The sequence below is a fragment of the Neomonachus schauinslandi genome, chromosome 4, assembly GCF_002201575.2.
Source record: "Neomonachus schauinslandi chromosome 4, ASM220157v2, whole genome shotgun sequence".
Taxonomy (NCBI): Eukaryota; Metazoa; Chordata; class Mammalia; order Carnivora; family Phocidae; genus Neomonachus; species Neomonachus schauinslandi.
Genome location: NC_058406.1, coordinates 103365086 through 103385563, shown reverse-complemented (window position 1 = coordinate 103385563; position 20478 = coordinate 103365086). Strand labels below are relative to the sequence as shown.

General features: G+C 44.2%; 1 protein-coding gene and 1 non-coding gene across 5 annotated transcripts in view; both read right to left on the bottom strand.

The window, feature by feature from the left end:
• TUFT1 (tuftelin 1) overlaps positions 1-19397 on the bottom strand; it is a 42966-nt gene extending 23569 nt beyond the window's left edge. For 3 of the 4 annotated variants that reach the window (XM_021688108.1, XM_021688109.1, XM_021688112.1), the window contains exon 1: positions 19288-19397. In XM_021688108.1, coding sequence (XP_021543783.1) covers positions 19288-19347 — 60 coding nt within the window. In that variant the 5' untranslated portion in view covers positions 19348-19397. Of the gene's footprint in view, positions 1-17092; positions 17186-19287 lie in introns of those variants that run through there. The other variant, XM_021688111.2, reaches the window with a different exon arrangement.
• LOC123324712 lies at positions 16148-16252 on the bottom strand. The gene has a single exon (XR_006539983.1). It is a non-coding gene; the product is annotated as a U6 spliceosomal RNA (small nuclear RNA).
• Positions 19398-20478: the final 1081 nt, after the last annotated feature.

Below are 20478 nucleotides of genomic sequence, written 5' to 3'. Positions count from 1 at the left end.
GAAGCAAAAACATCATTAAATACAATAGGTTTTCCCTCTCCTCTTGGGCTTTCTACAATATGTTTGATGGTTGAAGATAAAATTATGACACTGTCTGATTAGGTTCTAAATGTACACAGAGGAGGGACCACCTCAGTGACTCAGTCAGCTGAGCTTCCAACTTTTTTTTTTTTTTTTAAGATTTTATTTATTTTACAGAGAGAGAGACAGCAAGAGAGGGAACACAAGCAGCGGGGGTGAGAGAGGGAGAAGCAGGCTTCCTGCTGAGCAGGGAGCCTGATGCAGGGCTCGATCCCAGGACTCTGGGATCATGACCTGAGCAGAAGGCAGACGCTTAACCCACTGAACCACCCAGGTGCTCCTGAGCTTCCAACTCTTGATCTCAGCTTAGGTCACAATCTCAGGGTAGTGAGATCAAGCCCCACTCAGGCTCCACGCCCAGTGGAGAATCTGCTTGAGATTCTCTGTCTCCCTCTCCCTCTTTCCCTTCTCCCACTCTCTCTCACTCTCTAAATAAATAAAATCTTTAAAAAAATAAATAAATAAAAGTACATAGAGTTAATACTTAAATTAATTTTATTATGAATGGGGGAGGGTAAAGGAAGGTAAGGTTTCTATACTTCACTCAAACTGGTAAAATGGCAACTGGTAGACTGTGATAAGTTATACAAGTGTAATACCCTGAGCAATCATTAAAAGTCTATACAAACAGGTAACACTCAAAAACAACAAACGAGGGGTGCCTGGGTGGCTCAGTCGTTAAGCGTCTGCCTTCGGCTCAGGTCATGATCCCGGGATCCTGGGATCGAGCCCCGCATCGGGCTCCCTGCTCAGCGGAGAGCCTGCTTCTCCCTCTCCCTCTGCCTGTTGCTTGTGTTCCCTCTCTCGCTGTGTCTCTCTCTGTCAAATAAATAAATAAAATCTTTAAAAAAAAAATGTTAGTGTATTCCTTATAATCTTTCTACGCCTATTTTTTTAAAACATACTACTGTACAAAGTTATATACTTGCTTTTTCCCTTTAATATTACATTGTTAATTTCCATCATACTCAACATTCTTCAAAACTGGCTCTTAATGGCCACTAGTATGCCACTGAATAGATTAAATAAACTTAGGTATTCAAACTAAGCCCCCTCCCTTGCCCCCACTTTTGTAGATTACTGTCAAATTCTTTTTTTTTTTAAGATTTTATTTATTTATTTGACAGAGAGAGAGAGGCAGGGAGAGAAGGAACACAAGCAGGGGGAGTGGGAGAGGGAGAAGCAGGCTTCCGGCGGAGCAGGGAGCCTGATGCGGGACTCGATCCCAGGATCCTGGGATCATGACCTGAGCCAAAGGCAGACGCTTAATGACTGAGCCACCCAAGCACCCCTCTTTTTATTTCTTATATATTTATTTTTTTATTTCGGAAAATATATTTTCTTTTGACAGTTAGAATGAGATGATACACAACAGTACCTAGATTACCACCAAATTTATTGCCTGGTCTGTTACCCCTCAAGCCCAAATGACTTTCTCTCTTCTTTGCAGAAAAAGAATCACATTTGGAACAGTTGGACCTGTGCTCAAACACTGATTCTGGCTTTCATTTGTTGTGTGTATTGATTTATTCTCCCTCAGTCTTAGCGTATTAGTTGGTAAGATGGACAGTATGATGCTTAAGTGAAAATATAGTGACTAAAACACATAAACAAAAGTTCCAGTTCCTCAAAATTTGATGTACTGCTCCTCAAAATTTAATGTAATGCTCCTCTTCAAAATATTTGCCATAGCATATGCTTATCGCTAAAGTAAAAGAGTCTTGTTGGAAAAAGATGTATATTTACTTCTACCTCACACCATATACAAATATCAATTTCAAGTGGATTGCATATTTATTTATTTATTTTAAATATTTTATTTATTTATTTGTCAGAGAGAGAGTGAGCACAAGCAGGGGGAATGGCAGGCAGGAGCCTGATGTGGGACTCGATCCTAGCACTCTGGGATCACGACCTGAGCTGAAGGCAGAAGCTTAACTGACTGAGCCACCCAGGTGTCCCTGTATTGCAGATTTAAATGTAAAAAGCAAAAAATATCTTCCCCATAAAAAATTTGATAAATTGGACTATATTAAAATTTTGAACTTTTGTTCATCAAAAGAGAGTGCATGACAATCCACAGAGCAGAAGGTATTCACTCTATATATCTGGCAAAGAATATTCAGAATATATTAAGAATTCCTATAAAACAAAAAGACTAAATACAACATGGTCTCCTGGACTGGATCCTGGATCAGAAAAAGTACATTAGTGGAAAAACTAGCAAAATCCAAATAAAACCTATACTTTAGTTAATAGTCTTGTATCAACATTAATTTTCTTAGTTATGACAAAGGTACCATGGTTACGTAAGATGTTAACATTGGGGGAAACTGAGCAAAGAGTATATTGAGAATTCTCTGTAATATCTTTGCAACTTTCCTATAAACTTAACTTAGTATTATTCCAAAATAAAAAGTTTACTTAAAGAAAGAGAGAGAGAGAAAGGGCAAGGAGGGAAAGAAAGGGAGAGAAAGCAGGTGCCCAACAGAAAAATGGACAAAAGACTTCAAAAGACACATCACATAAGAGGATATCCAAATGGTCAATAAACATCTGAAAAGGGTTCAGTCTCATTAGTCATTGTCACCAAAGAGCTAGACAATAACCACAAGGCAATACTACAAAATACCCATCAGAAAGACTACAAATGAGAGCAAAAAACCATTGTTGGGGGCTATGGAACAATTAGAACTCTCCTACACTGATGGTGGGATTGCTTGTTACCATAATTTCCTTGGAAACATCTACCAAAGATGAACATTTGCAAACCCTGTAGCACAGCAATTCTACTCCCAGTTATCTACCCAAGGGATGGGGTGGCTGGGTGATAGACATTGGGGAGGGTATGTGCTATGGTAAGTGCTGTGAATTGTGCAAGACTGTTGAATCTCAGATCTGTACCTCTGAAACAAATAATGCAATATATGTTAAGAAAAAAAAAAAAGAAGAAGATAGCAGGAGGGGAAGAATAAAGGGGGGGAATCGGAGGGGGAGATGAACCATGAGAGACAATGGACTCTGAAAAACAAACTGAGGGTTCTAGAGGGGAGGGGGGTGGGGGGATGGGTTAGCCTGGTGATGGGTATTAAAGAGGGCACATTCTGCATGGAGCCCTGGGTGTTATGCACAAACAATGAATCATGCAACACTACATCAAAAACTAATGATGTAAAAAAAAAAAAATAAACTAATGATGTAATGTATGGTCATTAACATAACAATAAAAAATTTTAAAAAAAGAAATGTATACCTATGTTCCCCCTAAAAACAAAAAAATTCTACTCATAAAAAAATGATACTAGAATGTTCACAGTAACATTTCTCATAATAGCCCAAAATTAGAATTTATCCAAATGTTCAAGAAGAAAATGGATAGAGGCACCTGGATGGCTAAGTTGGTAGAGCACGCAACTCAATCTCAGGGTTGAAAGTTTGACCCCAGGATGGGTATAGAGATTACTTACTTACTTACATACAACCAAATTTTTTTTTAAGGATTTTATTTATTTGAGAGAGAGAGAACTGTGGTAGGGAGGGGCAGGGCGGGGGGAGAAAGAGAGAGAAGCAGACTCCCTGCTGGGCAGGAAGCCCAATGCCAGGCTCAATCCCAGGACCCAGAGATCATGACCTGAGCTGAAGGCAGATGCTTAACCAACTGAGCCACCCAGGCGCCTCTTTATTTTCTTTTTTTAAAGATCTTATTTTTTTAAGACTTATTTATTTTTAAAAATGAGAGAGAGAGCACATGGGGGAGGGGCAAAGAGAAAGAGTCTTAAGCAGACTCTGCACTGAGCACAGAGCCCAACATGGGGCTTCTTCTCACAACCCTGAGATCACGACCTGAGTGAAAACCAAGAGTCGGCCTCATAACCTACTGCACCACCCAGGCACCCCTAAAGATTTTATTTTATTTTTTAAAGATTTTATTTATTTATTTTAGAGAGAGAGAGACAGCATAAGCAGGAGGGGCAGAGGGAGAGGGAGAGAGAGAATCTCAAGCAAACTCCACACTGAGCATGGAGTCCAACACAGAGCTCAATCCCAGGACCCTGGGATCATGACCTGAGCTGAAACCAAGAGTCAGACACTTAACTGACTCTGCCACCCCGGGGCCCCTAAAGATTTTATTTTTAAGTAATCTCAACACCCACAACCCCGAGATCAAGAGTCGCATGCTCTTCTGACTAAGCCAGGTGCCCCTAAAACCCCCCCTTTTTTTTTAAAGATTTTTATTTATTTATTTGACAGAGAGAGACACAGCGAGAGAGGGAACACAAGCAGGGAGAGTGGGAGAGGGAGAAGCAGGCTTCCTGCTGAGCAGGGAGCCCGATGCGGGGCTCGATCCCAGGACTCTGGGATCATGACCTGAGCCGAAGGCAGACGCTTAACAACTGAGCCACCCAGGCACCCCTAAGACCCCATTTTTAAAAAAAAGATTTTATTTATTTATTTGTCAGAGAGAGAGAGCACAAGCAGGGGGAGCAGCAGGTAGAGGGAGAAGCAGGCTCCCTGCTGAGCAGGGAGCCCGATGCAGAACTCGATCCCAGGACCCTGGGATCATGACCTGAGCCAAAGGCAGATACTTAACCAATTGAGCCACCCAGGGGTCCCAAACCATATTCGTTTAAAAGATGTATTTGTTTATTTTAGAGAGAGAGTGAGCGAGCAAGCATGCATTGAGGGAACAGGCAGAGGGAGAGGGAGAGAGAATCTTAAGCAGACTCTGTGCTGAGCACAGAGTCGGGCACAGGGCTTGATCTCATGACCTGAGCTGAAACCAAGAGTCAGACACTTAACCAACTGCGCCACCCAGGCACCCCCTAAAACCACATTTAAAAAAAAAAAGAGTAGAATAGATAAATTAAAATTGTGATATAGTCATACAATGGAACAGTGTACAGCCATGAAAAAGAATGAACTACTGTAGCAACGTGGATAAACTTCACAGAAATGTTAAGCAAAAGAATTCTGACACAAAAGTATACTATATGATTCCACTTATACACAAAGTATAAAAACAAGCAAAACTAATATATACTTTAGAAGTCACAATAGTGGTTACCCCTGGAGGACAGGGGTAGGTACCGACTAGAAGGGGATAATGACTAGAAGCAGGGGCTTCTGTGGGGCTAATGATTTGTTTCTTGCTCTAGATGCTGGGTTGAGAAATATTTCCAGTTTGTGACATTACTTGACTGTACATTTATGATACATGCACTTTTCTGTATGTATGTCATTGTTAAATAAGATCTTCTAAAAAAATTAAAATTCCTCATGGCACTAAAGTTCCCTCAGGACTAGGCTTATCATTGTCTATACCACATGTCTTGACTCCTCCCACTACCCTACCTGTACCCTACACTCTACCCCAAACTTTCCTGGTCCAATTGTAGGAAGGCACCCAAATCCAAATCTCTTTCTGTGGATGAGTCTTCTGATGCACTATGTGTTTCACTTCCCCATAAATGCACATGTTGCTTTCTCTTTCTGGGTCCCTTCCCATCCCTTGCTTCTTTGGAGAATTCCCAGCTCAGGCATCCTTTCTCTAAGGGTCTTAGCCCAGCACTCCTGGGTCAGAGCCTGCTCCCTACACCCACCGCATACTACACTATAGCAATGATCCCATTCCTTTATAACTACTTATTCATGCAACTCCTCCAGTAAAATCAGAAGCTTACTTAGCACAGTGTCTGAACTAAGTAGGTTCTCAAAAAATATACACTGCATCAATTCCAGGTGATGAGACCAAGGATTTCCCCCAATTCCCTTTCTTACGAGAAACTCAAACTTCTCAGTTTAGAGAAGCAATATGGAATACTGGAAAAGGCAAACACAAAAAGAGGGGAAACAAAAATAATGAGCAAAGGCTAAGAAAGGTAACTCTAAGAAGAAATATAAGTAGCTAATAGACATATGAAAAGATACTCTGCATGGAGACAGATGGTAGCTACACTTGTGAGCACAGCATAACATATAGACTTATTGAATCACTATGCTGTACACTTAAAACTAATGTCACGAGGTGTGTCAATTATATTTCAATTAAAAATAATGATATAGGGGCGCCTGGGTGGCTCAGTCGTTAAAGCGTCTGCCTTCAGCTCAGGTCATGATCCCAGCGTCCTGGGATCGAGCCCCGCATCAGGCTCTCTGCTCGGCGGGAAGCCTGCTTCTCCCTCTCCCACTCCCCCTGCTTGTGTTCCCTCTTTCGCTGTGTTTCTCTCTGTCAAATAAATAAAATCTTTAAAAATAAATAAATAAATAAAAATAAAAATAATGATATAATAAAATTAAAAGTTTAATGTATAAATAAATAAATCAGTTGGTAGATAGATGGGACATATGGATTGATAAAGTAGAGGTTTGGTCTGAATACAGGGAGCTGGGTCAGTTAAGTCAAGTGGCTACTGACCACTTGGGAATGTGGCCAGTCCAAATAGAGATGTTCTGTACAAAGACATAGTACAAAAAATTGAATAATTTCTTTTTATCCTGATCACTTGGAATGAAAACCTTTGCATATATTGGGTTAAATAAAACCTATTATTGGAAAAATTTTTAATGTAAAATTTAAAAATATATGAAAGATGTTCAACCTCACCAGTAATTAGGGAAATGTTAGTTAAAACAATAATGAGTTATCATCTTGGGGAGAATTTCACTAAATTGATAGATTTAAGAAGTGTAGGGGCACCTGGGTGGTGCAGTTGGTTAAACCTCTAACTCTGGGTTTCGGCTCAGGTGATTTCAGGGTCGTGAGATGAAGCCTGAGCTCAGCCCTTGGAGTCAGCTTGGGAATCTCTCTCTCCCTCTCCTTCTGCCCCTCCCACTCATGCGCGCTCTCTCTCTCAAATAAATAAATAAATCTTTAAATTAAGAAAAAGAAGTGTAGGGCGCCTGGGTGGCTCAGTCGGTTAAGCGTCTGCCTTCGGCTCAGGTCATGATCCCAGGGTCCTGGGATTGAGTCCCACATCGGGCTCTCTGCTCCTTGGGAGCCTGCTTCTCCCTCTGCCTCTCTCTCTCTGTCTCTCATGAATAAATAAATAAAATCTTTAAAAAAAAAAAAGAAAAAGAAGTGTAAAGAGGAAACATGCAGATATATGCTCACAGCAGCATTGTTTGTAATGGCTACACGCTGGCAACAGCCCAGATGATCCGCCGACAAGAAAATGGATGAATAAACTCTGGCATATTAGTACAGTGAACTAGTATTCATCTGTGAACATAACTGAATTACAGCTTCACGTATCGACATGAATGAATCTCCAAATTAATGGTAAGTTTAAAAGCAAGCTATAGGAGGGGAACCTGGCTGGCTCAGTTGGAAGACCATGCGAGTCTTGGTCTCGGGGTCATGAGTTTAAGCCCCACATTGGGTGCAGAGATTACTTTCATTAATTAATTAATTAATAAAAAAAACAAGCTAGAGAATATAGATAATATCATGAATATAAAGTTCAAAATATGTCAACTCAAGCACTATATCACTTGTCCATGTAGGAAAAGTATAATAAAGAGCAAGGAAATAAACACAAAATTCGAGTCAGTGATCACTTCTGTGGAGGAAGGAGAGGGTTATGAACTAGGAAGGACCCCAGGGGCTTCAAAAAGATTGGTAATGTTCTATTTCTTAAGCTGAGTGTTCAGTGCACAGCTGTCCACTTTATTGCTATGCTTTAGAGCTTCCCATATACACAAGCCTTCTTTCTTGCTCTCAGTAAAGCAATGGACTTTTCCTCATGTAAATCCTGCAGAAATAGCATTTGTAGACCAACAAATCGGCAAATATTAAAGATACTGGGGCACCTGGGTGGCTCAGTGAGTTAAGCATCTGCCTTCGGCTCAGGTCATGATCCCAGGATCCTGGGATGGAGCCCTGAGTCCGGCTCCCTGCTCAGCGGGGAGTCTGCTTCTCCCTCTCTCTTTGCCCCTCCCCTTCGCTTATGCTCTCTCTCTCTCACAAAATAAATAAATAAAATCTTTAAAAAAAAAAGATACTGATAATATCCAGGATTGGTGAGGGTGCAGGAAGAAAGAGTAATCTCATATATCGTTAGAGAGAGTGTAAGTTTATACAAGTATTTTGGGAATTTGGCAATATTAATAAAAAGTATTTGCACATTTTGTAAACCTTTTGACCCAGTAATTCCACTTTTAGGAATATGCCTTATGAGGGGCGCCTGGGTGGCTCAGTCGTTAAGGTCTGCCTTCGGCTCAGGTCATGATCCCAGGATCCTGGGATCGAGTCCCACATCGGGCTCCCTGCTCGGTGGGAGGCCTGCTTCTCCCTCTCCCACTCCCCCTGCTTGTGTTCCCTCTCTCACTGTGTCTCTCTCTGTCAAATAAATAAAATCTTTAAAAAAAAAAAAAAGGAATATGCCTTATGAAAATCCACACACATTTGCCCAAAGATACATGTGTCAAACTGTTGATGGCAGTACTGTTTACAATAGTTACAAACTGGGAACAGCATAACTATCCTCTAGTAGGTGAGTGAGTGAATGAAGTATGGTATCATCTGCACTATGGAATACTACACTGCTGATAAATAAACTTCTGGGGATGCCTGGGTGGCTCAGTTGTTAAGCGTCTGCCTTTGGCTCAGGTCATGATCCCAGGGTCCTGGGATCAAGCGCCACATCGGGCTCCCTGCTTAGCAGGAAGCCTGTTTCTCCCTCTCCCACTTCCCCTGCTCATGTTCCCTCTCTCACTGTGTCTCTCTCTGTCAAATAAATAAATAAAATCTTTTTTAAAAAGTAAACTTCGGGGCGCCTGGGTGGCTCAGTCGGTTAAGCGGCTGCCTTCGGCTCAGGTCATGATCCCAGGGTCCTGGGATTGAGCCCCGCGTCGGGCTCCCTGCTGAGCAGGGGGCTCCCTGCTGCTCCCTCTCCCACTCCCCTTGCTTGTGTTCCCTCTCTCGTTGTCTCTCTCTCTGTCAAATAAATCAATAAAAAATCTTTAAAAAAAATAAACTTCTGTGAACTGACAGAAAATGATCTCCAAGATAAAGTAGGAAAAAAGCAAGGCACTAATTCATAAAAAAATGACTTCCTATTTATTTAAGTACATATATATATATATGTTTACAGTAATTGTCAACTCCTATATATAGCAATTACTATGTGCTGAGCCCTACTGGGCTCTGTTCTAAGCACTTTATATATATTAACTCATTTAATCCTCATAATAGTACTATATGGTAAATATTATTATCAATATCCTTATTTTATAGATGAGAAAACCAAGGCACAGACGTTAAGTATCTTGCCCACAGCTATATAACTAGCAAGGGTCAGAGCCAGGATTCAAACTCAGGTCCTGTAGCTCTAGAGTCAGTGTTCCCAACCACCATGCCACAGGGCATTTCTAGAATGTAAGCACATGGGAAAAGCACTGACTTTATACACATTAAACAGGAGACGGACAAAGGAGTAAAGGGACTTTCAGTCCATGCTTCTAGTGTTTTAAACTTTAGCAACAAAAATGTGTTTGTGCAGCACTGGTCTAGTAAAATATCTAAATTAAGAGAAGGCAAGAAAAAGTGCTAAACTTGGAGTTGGAGGTGGGGTCTGAGTCAAACTGACACCTATTAATCCTTGAGCAAATCACTTTATCTCTCAGGGCCTGTTTTCTATCTGCAAAATGGTAGTGATAATAGGTACCCTGCCTATATTTAACGCAGGACAGGTAGAGATGTAGGATAGTGTGAAAGTGCTTTGCAAACCATAAATCACTTCACAAAGGTGAGACAGCATTACTTTCCCAAGGAGCTCTGGGAAGACACGGGGAGGAGGGTGGGTGAGCCAAATTGTCTAAATGAAGCCTGTGAACAAATCTAGGGTTATGCCACCTCAGCCTCCAGAACCAGAGAATCCAGTCTGCAAGGCCATGAACTTCAAACCACAACCCCAGCCCAGAGCTAAGGAGGGAAACCCAGGCCCAACTCTGCCTGGTGCCATTAGCTGTCTTCTGGAGCTGGAGTGATCTCAGGGCTATGAGAAGGTTCCAGGGAGCTTTAGGAATACCCCAAAATGTCTAGCAGGGAAGTCCCACTGGGCACTCTCTGAAAGGCAAGATAAGAAGCAGAGCCTTCTCTAGGGAAAAAGAAGCAGCTAATCACAAGGTAAGCAGCCTCTAACCTCATAAACATTCTTGGGGAGAAGCCCAGCCACCTCCAAATTACAGGCAGCCTCTCGCTTCTGTTCAAACAAATCTCCAGCTGTGAGTCACTCCTCAGAGCAGGGAGGGGATAAACACATAGCTGAGGGGTTAGAGATCAAGACGTTGTGGAGAAATGATAGGGAGATAAAGAGGGAGGCCCCAGAGGTTCTCACACCCCAGGCTCATGTGATAGGGGACAGATCTATAGGAAATTATTGCTCCTACTCCCCAGGCTGCTATGGGGGCCATGAGCATGGGTGGCAGGTGAGGGTCAAGGGTCTTTCTAAGAAGTAAGGGCAGTAGAGATTGTCCCTGAGCTGGAAGCCAGCATCCTTAATTCATCTTCACTCTATAACCCATTCCTCCATCACTCCGTCCCTCAGTCCTATCCCCTGAGAAATGGGAATAGCCAGCTGCTTGAAACACTGGCTCCCAAGAGGCCAGCACAAGGAAAGCCCCAATAAAGTCAAAGAGGGCCAGACAGGGTGGTTGGGGCTTACACTCCCTTGGCTGCCACTCCACTCTCAGGTTTTGGGCAGCCTTGGTTCTGCCTTCTACTGGGCTCTCTAGGCCAGAGATGGCCCCTTGTCAAGTATGACACAAAGAATTATTCCACTCCTCCCCACAGATTAGCCAACAAAACAGGTGTCTGTTTTTTGCCTGGCTACCTGCCCAGCGGCATGGGCTGGACAAACACCATGCAGAGGGCTGACCAGGGTGATTGCGAGGTGAAATGAGAAAAAGAATTTAGGGTGGCACCCTGAATGGGGCAGCCTTTCTCATCACCTGGAGACCTGGCACAGGAAACCGCCGGGGCAGAAGAGGCCTAACAGTGAGTGTGTATAAGGAGGGAGGTGGGCTTGAACACCTCTGTTCATGCTCAAGACAGGATCAGAGGCCATGGATGTTGACAACTGATGTGTCTGTTTTCCTCTTTTTCCATGACTGTATCTACTGCCTCGTCCTGATTTACAAATAAAACCTGGAAAACCTACAAAAATAAGTGTTTTGTTGTTCATCTAGGAATAATACAGAAAATAGTGCTGTTATTTTTGGTGAAGAAAATCAATTTTGTATAGTTTATTTCAACCTAAATAAAATGTGGATTTTGTTTTAAAAAAAAAAAAAGGGAGGGAGGTGGGCTCCTAAATGCTCAACTCTGAAGGAGACACCCTTTTGCTGAGCTAGTCGGTCTCCAGGAAACCCGCCAGGTGCTCAGTCAGCCTGGGATGGAGGGGCAGTGCTCCCTCCTCTCTCGTCATTTTGTCATTTTTTACTTTTGTGCCTCCAGACCCTAGAAAATCATTTCCTTTTTCTTCCTTCATCTACCCATCTCCATCATACCCTCTATTTTCTTCTCCTCTACCTGCCCCTGCTGGCCAGGCTTAAACCTAGGCCACCAGCCTCCCTGGCACATACCTATTCCCCTAACTAAACCTCCCCACCCCTAAGAAACAAAAGCATTTCACAAGGACATTGTGACCCAGAGAGGCACGTACCATAATTACCGGCAGTCGGAGAAGCTCGTCTCACCTGCTGAGTATATGTGTCTGGAACCGAAACCATCTGGGTGAACACCCCATCCCCCACCCCAGAAAAATATGGCGCCAAATGCCAGGTGATTGGCTAAGCCTCCTATCCCAGATCCTCTAGCAAAGCTCAGGATTCCCCAGATTCCTGGCAGGCTTGGAGACATCAGCTGTAGTACTCTAGAAAGTAAGAATCTGGCGATGGATGGGGGAGACGGAATGGTGTGAGGAGGAATTTACGGGCTGAGCTGGGGACAGGTGTCCTGAGTGGAAGGAACAGGCAGTCACCAAACTTGAAAGGTCCCTCTGCCCAGGAGTTTCTTCCCCACCCTGGGGTCACAGAGCCAGTGCTGTCAGCATTTTGGAATTCATTCATTCCTCTGGAGTACCAGTGAGTCCAGAGGAATCCTCTTTCAAAATAAAGATATTCTGACCCAGCAATCCCACTCCTAGGTTTCTCTCTCCAAAAGAAATTAAAATAGATGTCCAAGGGCGCCTGGGTGGCTCAGTCGTTAAGCGTCTGCCTTCGGCTCAGGTCATGATCCTGGGGTCCTGGAAACAAGCCCCAAGTCAGTCCCAGTCAGTCCATCCTTCTCCCTGCTCAGCAAGGAGCCTGCTTATACCTCTCCCTCTGCCCCTGCCCCTCCCCCTCCACTTGTGCTCTCACGTTCTCTCTCAAATAAATAAAATCTTCAAAAAACAAAATAAAATAAAATGGAATGAAGTACTGATTCATGTTACAACATGGATCAACCATAAAAACATCATGCTGACTGAGAGAAGCCAGTCACAAAGGATCACACATTATATGACTACATTTACATAAAATGCCTAGAACAGGAAATCTCAGAGAAAGAAAGTAGACTAGTGGTTGTCTAGGGCTGGGGGGATTAAGAGAAAATGAGGATTGACTGCTAATGGATCGAGATTTTTTATGGCTAGAGAAAATGTTCTAAAATTGATTATGTTGATGACTGTACAACTCAGTGACTACACTAAAAGCCACTGAATTGTACATTTTAAATGGGTTATTTGTGCAGTCTATGAAGTATAGTTCATTAAAGTAGTTACAGAAAAATTAGGCCCATAGTAAACCTTCAATAAATCATAGCTTTAGTTAAAAAATTTTTTTTAATTTTTTTAAAGATTTTATTTATTTATTTGAGAGAGAGAGAGCACAAGTGGGGGCAGGCAGGGAGAGGGAGAAGCAGACCCCCCACTGAGCAGGGAGCCCGACGAGACACTCGATCCCAGGACCTGGGGATCATAAATTGAGCCAAAGCAGATGCTTAACCAACTGAGCCACCCAGGCACCCCCTCCCCCCAAAAATTTTTTTTAAAGAATGGAGGTCAGGAAAGACTTGGTATTAAACTAATTCAGCTTCTAAGATCCTAAAAGAATAACACCTGTTCCAGGGCAAAGACAAAGGTTCAAGCTGTAGGCTGATGAAAAAATTGCAAATCCACCCAGGCATTGTTGAGAGAAACTCTCTGGCCAAGAATGATCAAGACAAAAAAAATTAGAGGGGTGCCTGGGTGGTTCAGTCGGTTAAGCGTCTGCCTTCAGCTCAGCAGAGAGTCTGCTTCTCCCTCTGCTGCTCCCCCTGCTTGTGCTCTCTCACTCTCTGTCAAATAAATAAAATCTTTAAAAAAATAAAATAAAATAAAATCTTTCAAAGACAAAAAAATTAGAGATTAAAAAATGTAAATATTCTGAGGAAGGGTAACACTGATAGATTACTTAAAGGGAATCATCTTACCAAAGAGCCCAGAGCATCATGGGACATCAGCTGCCTAGGCCATGAGTCAGAAAAAGGAGGAAGAGGAAAGCGGCCTAGAGCAGGATACTAAAATATGAATCCTGACCATCACTCCTCTAAGACCAGTCCTGGGTGAGTTGGTACTAGCGAAGGTTACTCTGGGCTTACTACAGGCCCCTTCTCATCCTCAAGAGATCCTCCACTGGCAGAGGCAAGGGGAAAGGAACAGATAAGCATAAATGTGAAGATAATGAGAAGGAGCAAACCTTGACCAGACCAGAGAGTTCCCAGACTCTTCCTCCATCCCTTGGGCAGGGTCTCACAAGAGGCTAAAACAGTCTCATCTAAGCCACTAAGTAGAGCAAACAGAAAATAACAGCCAGCATTGAGCACTTATCGTGTTCCAGGCACTGTGCTTAATGTTTCACATACATTATTTTATTTAATCCTCACAATAACCTTAGAAGGGTGCAATTATTATCCCTGTTTTATAGATGAGGAAACTAAGACAGAAAAGATTAAGTAATTTACTGAAATCATCTTAGGCAAAGGAAACATCAAAGCCTTGACTACAGCCCCACTGTAGGGTCAGATTCCCAGGACTGGGCTCTTAACCACAATGTTACTAACAGAAATCATAGTTTAGCCAAAAATTGTGATGTAAATATACTAGGAGGATGGGAGAAGGGAAAGAGAGTATGTAAGGGGTGGGAGTATAAACTTTCCTATAATTCCTACAGCAGGAAGTCAACAGATGTCTAAAACTGATAAATCAAGAAGTATCACTCTAAGCATATTATTTAGAAACATGGGGGTAAATACCAGACAAAAGGGCTAAGAGTTGAAAGTGGTCTCTCCCATGGGGCAGGGCTTGGAGTAGGAAACTGCTTGCTAGTTTCTTTTAAAAAGCCTTTTGATAATATTAATCTTTTATTTTTATTTTTTATTTTTTTTAAAGATTTTATTTATTTATTCATGAGAGAGAGAGAGGCAGAGGGAGAAGCAGACTTCCCACAGAGCGGGGAGCCCGATGCGGGACTCGATCCCAGGACTCCGGGACCATGACCTGAGCCGAAGGCAGACGCTTAACCATCTGAGCCACCCAGGCGCCCAATATTAATCTTTTAAAAACCAGGCACATATATTCCTTTGACTGAAAAATGATTTATAAAGAAAAAAGAGGGGCACCTGGGTGGCTCAGTCAATTAAGTGTCTGACTTCGGCTCAGGTCATGATCTCAGGGTCCTGGAATCAAGCCCCACATTGGGCCCCAAGCTCAGCATGGAGTCAGCTTCTCCCTCTGCCCTCCCCCCTTGCTCATGCTCGCGCGTGCTCTCTCATATAAATAAAATCTTGAAAGAAAGAGCGAGAGAGAAGGAAGGAAGGGAGGGAGGGAGAGAGAGAGAGAGAAAGAAAGAAAGAAAGAAAAGAAAAGAGAGAAAAAAAGAAAGAGAGAAAGAAAGAAAGAAAGAAAGAAAGAAAGAAAGAAAGAAAGAAAGAAAGAAAGAAAGAAAAAGAAAGAAAGAAAGGCACCTGGGTGGCTCAGTCAGTTAAGCGTCTGACTTCGGCTCAGGTCATGATCTCAGGGTCCTGGAATCAAGTCCCAAGTCGGGCTCTGCACTGAGCGTGGAGTCCGCTTGAGATTCTCTCTCTCCCTCTGCCTCCACTTGTGCTCTCTCTCTCTCAATAAATAAATAAATAAATAAAATCTGAAAGAAAGAAAGAAAGTGCCTAAGGAAGGAAGAAGGAAGGAAGGAAGAGGAGTGCCTGGCTGGCTCAGTCGGCTGGTTCAGTCAGTGGAACATGCAACTCTTGATCTCAGGGTCGTGAGTTCAAGCCCACATTGGGTATGGAGCCTACTTAATCTTTTTTTTAAAGATTTTATTCATTTATTTGACAGAGAGAGAGAGCGAGAGCAGGAACACAAGCAGGGGGAGTGGGAGAGGGAGAAGCAGGCTTCCCGTGGAACAGGGAGCCCGATGCAGGACTCGATCCCAGAACCCTGGGATCATGACCCGAGCCGAAGGCAGATGCCTAATGACTGAGGCACCCAGGCAACCGAGCCTACTTAATTTAAAAAAAAAAAAAATTTTTTTTTTTTTAAAAGAAAGAAACAGATCATTCAAACCAAAGTCACCCTCTCCTTGGAATCTTGAACAGAATGGCAAAAACAGGGGCGCCTGGGTGGCTCAGTTGGTTAAGCGACTGCCTTCGGCTCAGGTCATGATCCTGGAGTCCCAGGATCGAGTCCCGCATCGGGCTCCCTGCTCGGCAGGGAGTCTGCTTCTCCCTCTGACCCTCCTCCCTCTCATGTGCTCTCTCTCATTCTCTCTCTCTCTCAAATAAATAAATAAAATCTTAAAAAAAAAAAAAAAAAGAATGGCAAAAACACCTGGAACCAATTCACCCAGATGTAGAAACCCTCCATTAGTTCCTTCCACTTAGCCAGATCCAAGACTCTCCTGGTTCACACTTTTTTTTTAATTGAAGTACAGTTGAGACAATGTTACATTAGTCTCAGGTATGCCACAGTGCTGTGACAACTCTATAGTTACGCTATGTCCACCACAAATGTAGCTAGCAGCTGCCACCACTGACTGCTATTTTAATACCACTGACAAACAACGCTTCACAGCTTTGCATGTCGCCCTGGCACAGGGACCATGCTAATCTTCTCCTTATCGGTTCAATTTTAGTACATGTGCTGCCAATGCGAACAGCCTTAGTTCGCACTTTTTTTTTTTTTTTAAGCTTTCCCTTACATTCTGTGACTGCCCATTTCCTTCTAATAAATTCCTCTTCTGCTTAAGTTAGCTAGAGTCCCTCTCTGCTGCTTATGACCAAAGGAACTTGACGGGAACGTCTAATAAAAATGTTTGAAGTTTGTTTGTACTTCTATTTGCCATTATAACTTACTACAGTGGCTTGCAAACTCCTCTGACCTAAAAAAAATTTTACCTCAAGATCTAGTAAGCATACACACACACACACACACACACACATATATTATGTATACATACATATAACTGAAACAAAACTTTTGCTAAAAATGTCCACCCTAACACTCTGATAGTGCTAATTCTATTTCTTTTGTTTTGAAGACTTTATTTTGTTTAGAGCAGTTTTAGATTTACAACAAAATTGACAGGAAGGTACAGAGATTTCTCATATACTCCCTATCCCCACACAGCATAGCTTTCTCCATTACCTATCTCACTCACCAGAACAGCACATTTGTTATCAGGAATGAACCTACACACTGACACATCATTATCACCCAATGTCCATGGTTCCCCTTAGGGTTCACTCAAGTAAAGTGAATAATGTACATTCTGTGGGTTAGGACAAAAAAAAAAAATCATCTGTGCTCTATTCCTCTCCCCTCAAAATTCCTGGCAACCACTGATCTCTTTATTATCTCCACAGTTTTGCCTAGTCCAGAATGTCATATAATCGGAATCCATTTCTTTTCTAATGCTAGGGTTCTATCCCACTAAGTTGACTTCAGATCCACTGGTAGTGATGATCTGCAGTATGAAAAACATTGGCTCACTGTACCTGCTGCATCTGCCTCCAACAATAAAAATAATCCAGAGAGGTATTAGCCGTATTTCCACGTCCAAGTGTGATGCACCAACACACACGGCCTGGCTGGCAGGGAAACACCAACAGAGTCCCAGGGTTCTCACTCCCACTAGGACACACTAGTCAGTTAAATTGTCTACACTGCTGACACCAAGGAGAAACATCTGTTCATTTACATATTCATTCACTCACTCTGAGCATGCACTGAGCACTCACTCGATGGTGTGAATATACTACAGCTTCCTGGAGACTGTCCAGAGCCATAAATTCTATCTTCAGGCTGGCTCAGACGACAGGAATCCAGGGACAAAGCCTATCGCCTGACTGATTGTTTACCACCTCCTCCCCTCCTTAACAGCTCAGGAATGTCTCCAAGAACAGATTCCCGCAATGCTTTTCATTCACAGCTTTGCAGTAAAATACCTCTAAAGTCCAGTCTATGGAAGAAGGAATAAAGGGAATTTCTATCTCCCCTCATTCTAGAGATCTCTGATTAGCTTCAAACTAATCCATGGCTGGCTACTGACTGAATTCCTTGCTCACTATTTTCCTACTGACTCTTTCTCCCCCAAGAGGCAACAAAATATCAAGGGACAGAAGAGTGTGTCAAATCATTCTCAACAGTACCAATACATTGGTCTTAAGACCTTTCTGGATCTCTTTTTTACAGCCAACAAAAAGAAGCCCAACACCCCTCTCCTTTATTTTCCTCATACTCTTTTCCCTGTCTCAACCATTCCAAAAGAGTGAGTAAGAGCACACAGTAGGTGTTGGGACTGACACAATAGAGGATGGATTTTATTATCTTCAGAGTTGCATTGCTGAGGGAGTGGTGGGTTGGGCAGTATCAAGACGTGTAATGTGGGCAGAAACACTCAGACTGGACAGACATGGAGTGGGGAACTGTGAACAGAATTAAGTGATCATCTGTACTCTAAACTTGAAATGAGAAACTATTCTACCAGTTATTTTGAGTGATTTTGAAGAGCCATAATCGGGGTGCAGCCATAATTAGCTCCCCCAGGGGGCATGCTGAGACTGGAACCCAGGAAGGGAATCAGATACAGAGTGGAGGGAGGGGAAATGGAGGAATACAAACTCCCCATCCCTTGGCTCCCATTTCACTCTCACCCACAATACCTTGAAAATCGATGAAACAGTACACACCCATTCTGGGTCAAGTTCCCCAGCAAAGCCTAGAAACATTCAGCCACAAGTTACCTTCCTCTGCCTCTGGAGGAGAAAAATCATATGGTCACCTGGGGTGGGGAGGAGAACAAGGACAGGGAGCCAGGGAGTGAGGGGAGCGGAGCAGATGTGTTACCGCTGGAGAACGCCCCTCTCTCCCCCACCCTCACTAGGTCCGGAAGCTCTCGCGAGGGTCACTTCCCTTCCCTTTCCAGCCTGGTTTCTGGCATCTCCTTCATCCACTTGCCCGGGGCTTGGTAGCTGGACCCGGAAACAAAGTGAACAAACCGTCCCAGGAAGCTACCGGTTGGCCCATGGGGGAAGAGGAGCCAGGAGAACTGCAAGGGGAAGAAGAAATCGGAGCAGAGAGGTGACCCCCAAGCGGACAGCCCCATTCCTCCCAGAGAAAGGTGGAGTTCCTGGCCACTCTCGGTGTACCTGGAGTCCTACCGCCCCACCCTTCGGTCCAAGCCCTAGGATTTCACTCTCTACCCTTTGTCTTCTTACCGACCACCCAAAGCACCATTAAGTTCTTTGAAGGGCCTCTCACACCGCCAGGACCCACAGAAAAGCCGAGTCTGTCGAAAAGCCGAGAGCAGAGATCCCGTTCTAGGAGCTCATTTCTCCTACGACCCAATCTACTGCTCACAGGACGCCTGAGTAGCGCGCACCGGATACTCGCGCGGGGTCCCGAGCAGGAGCCGCAGTGTCCTCCCGGACGGCAGGGATGCCCCGAGTCCCCGAGCCTCGAAACAGCCTTCCCTTCGTGACTCCCCAGGACCCCACTGCCATCCACGTGGGGGTAGAAAAAGAGAAAGAAAGAAAAAAAAAAAAGAAAGAAAAAGAGAAGCGCCGCGGGGAGCCGATGGCACCAAGCCGGCCCCAGGTGATGTCAGCGAACTCGGCGCGGGGCACGGGAGGGACCGAACTGGAAATCGAGAATACCGGGCGGGGGAGGCGGCGCGGCCGCTCTCTCTTACCGCGGTCTGCCCCTCCGGGCGCACGTCCACCAAGGTACACCAGTTCCGCGTCCCGTTCATCTTACTCGCGCGGAGATCGCAGTGCAGAAGCCCACCGTCCGCCCTGCGGTCCGGCACCTACTAGGCAGGGCCGCGCGGAACCGCCCCGATGTATAGGCGCAGCGGGGGCGGGGACTGCTGATTGGACATGCCCCAAAAATGCCGTTCGCCAATGAGCGAGAAAGAGCGGGATGGGCGTGACCGAGAAGCAGCAGGACACGCCCATCTGCGCTCGCTCCGACTGACATAAACATGGGGCTCGGAGGCTACCTGAGGCTGCTTAACCGAAATTTTGTCCAGCGTGTGTGGTTGCGTCTCAGACATTATTCGTTAATCTTGCTGTTCCCTTTTCAACTCCAAGGTCGTTGTTGGTGAAAGAGAATCACCCTGCCTCCCCCTTAGAGGATGAGTTGGAAAAAAGCTTCCGTACATTCTCCTCTCCCTGTATACAGGTCACCTTTGAGGAACTCAGCACGGTAGAAATGCAGGCACCAGCGGCCAACTCACTCAAACTGGCCTAAGCCAGTCTGACAGGTGCCCTGCCCTGGCAGGAGGCCCAAGCCAAAGTCAAAGCCAGCTTGGCTCTGGGTGGGGCTTGTTTTGTAGAAGCTATTATACCAAAGCTGCCCTTATATGGCCGGGAGAGGCGGGACACGTTGCCTTAAAAGGATTTTGTATTCTTGAGAAAGGATGAGCCTCAACTTCTCTAATGGCATCTGCTCCCCAAGCCCAGATTATCATCTTAAGGGCCCACAGGAGAGGATGGCCAAGGACAGAGTCTCTCCCAGCCCGGTTTTTCTCTACAGGTTGGCTGCTCCACTGGGCTGTGTCCACATGGAAAGCAGGCAGGAGGTCTGACCCACTCTTGAGTGGGCAGTGCCCCCGCATCTGGCATTAGGCTCTGATGAACAGCTAGCTCCCTCTTCAAGGCAACACAAGAGCAGGAATTTTGCTACCTCCCAGGTAGGGACTGGGTCCCATTCCAGATGGCAATGAATGTCTTTGTACCGGGGAGGTGAATGCTGGGGATATCCCTGTGCCCCAAGGGAGTAAAACCCAGTTCTGTCTCCTTTATCCCTCAGAGGCAGCATTTACTGGCCTTTCTATTCCCAGAAGGTTGTTTAGGAGAGAATGGAGGTGCTATAAACAGTT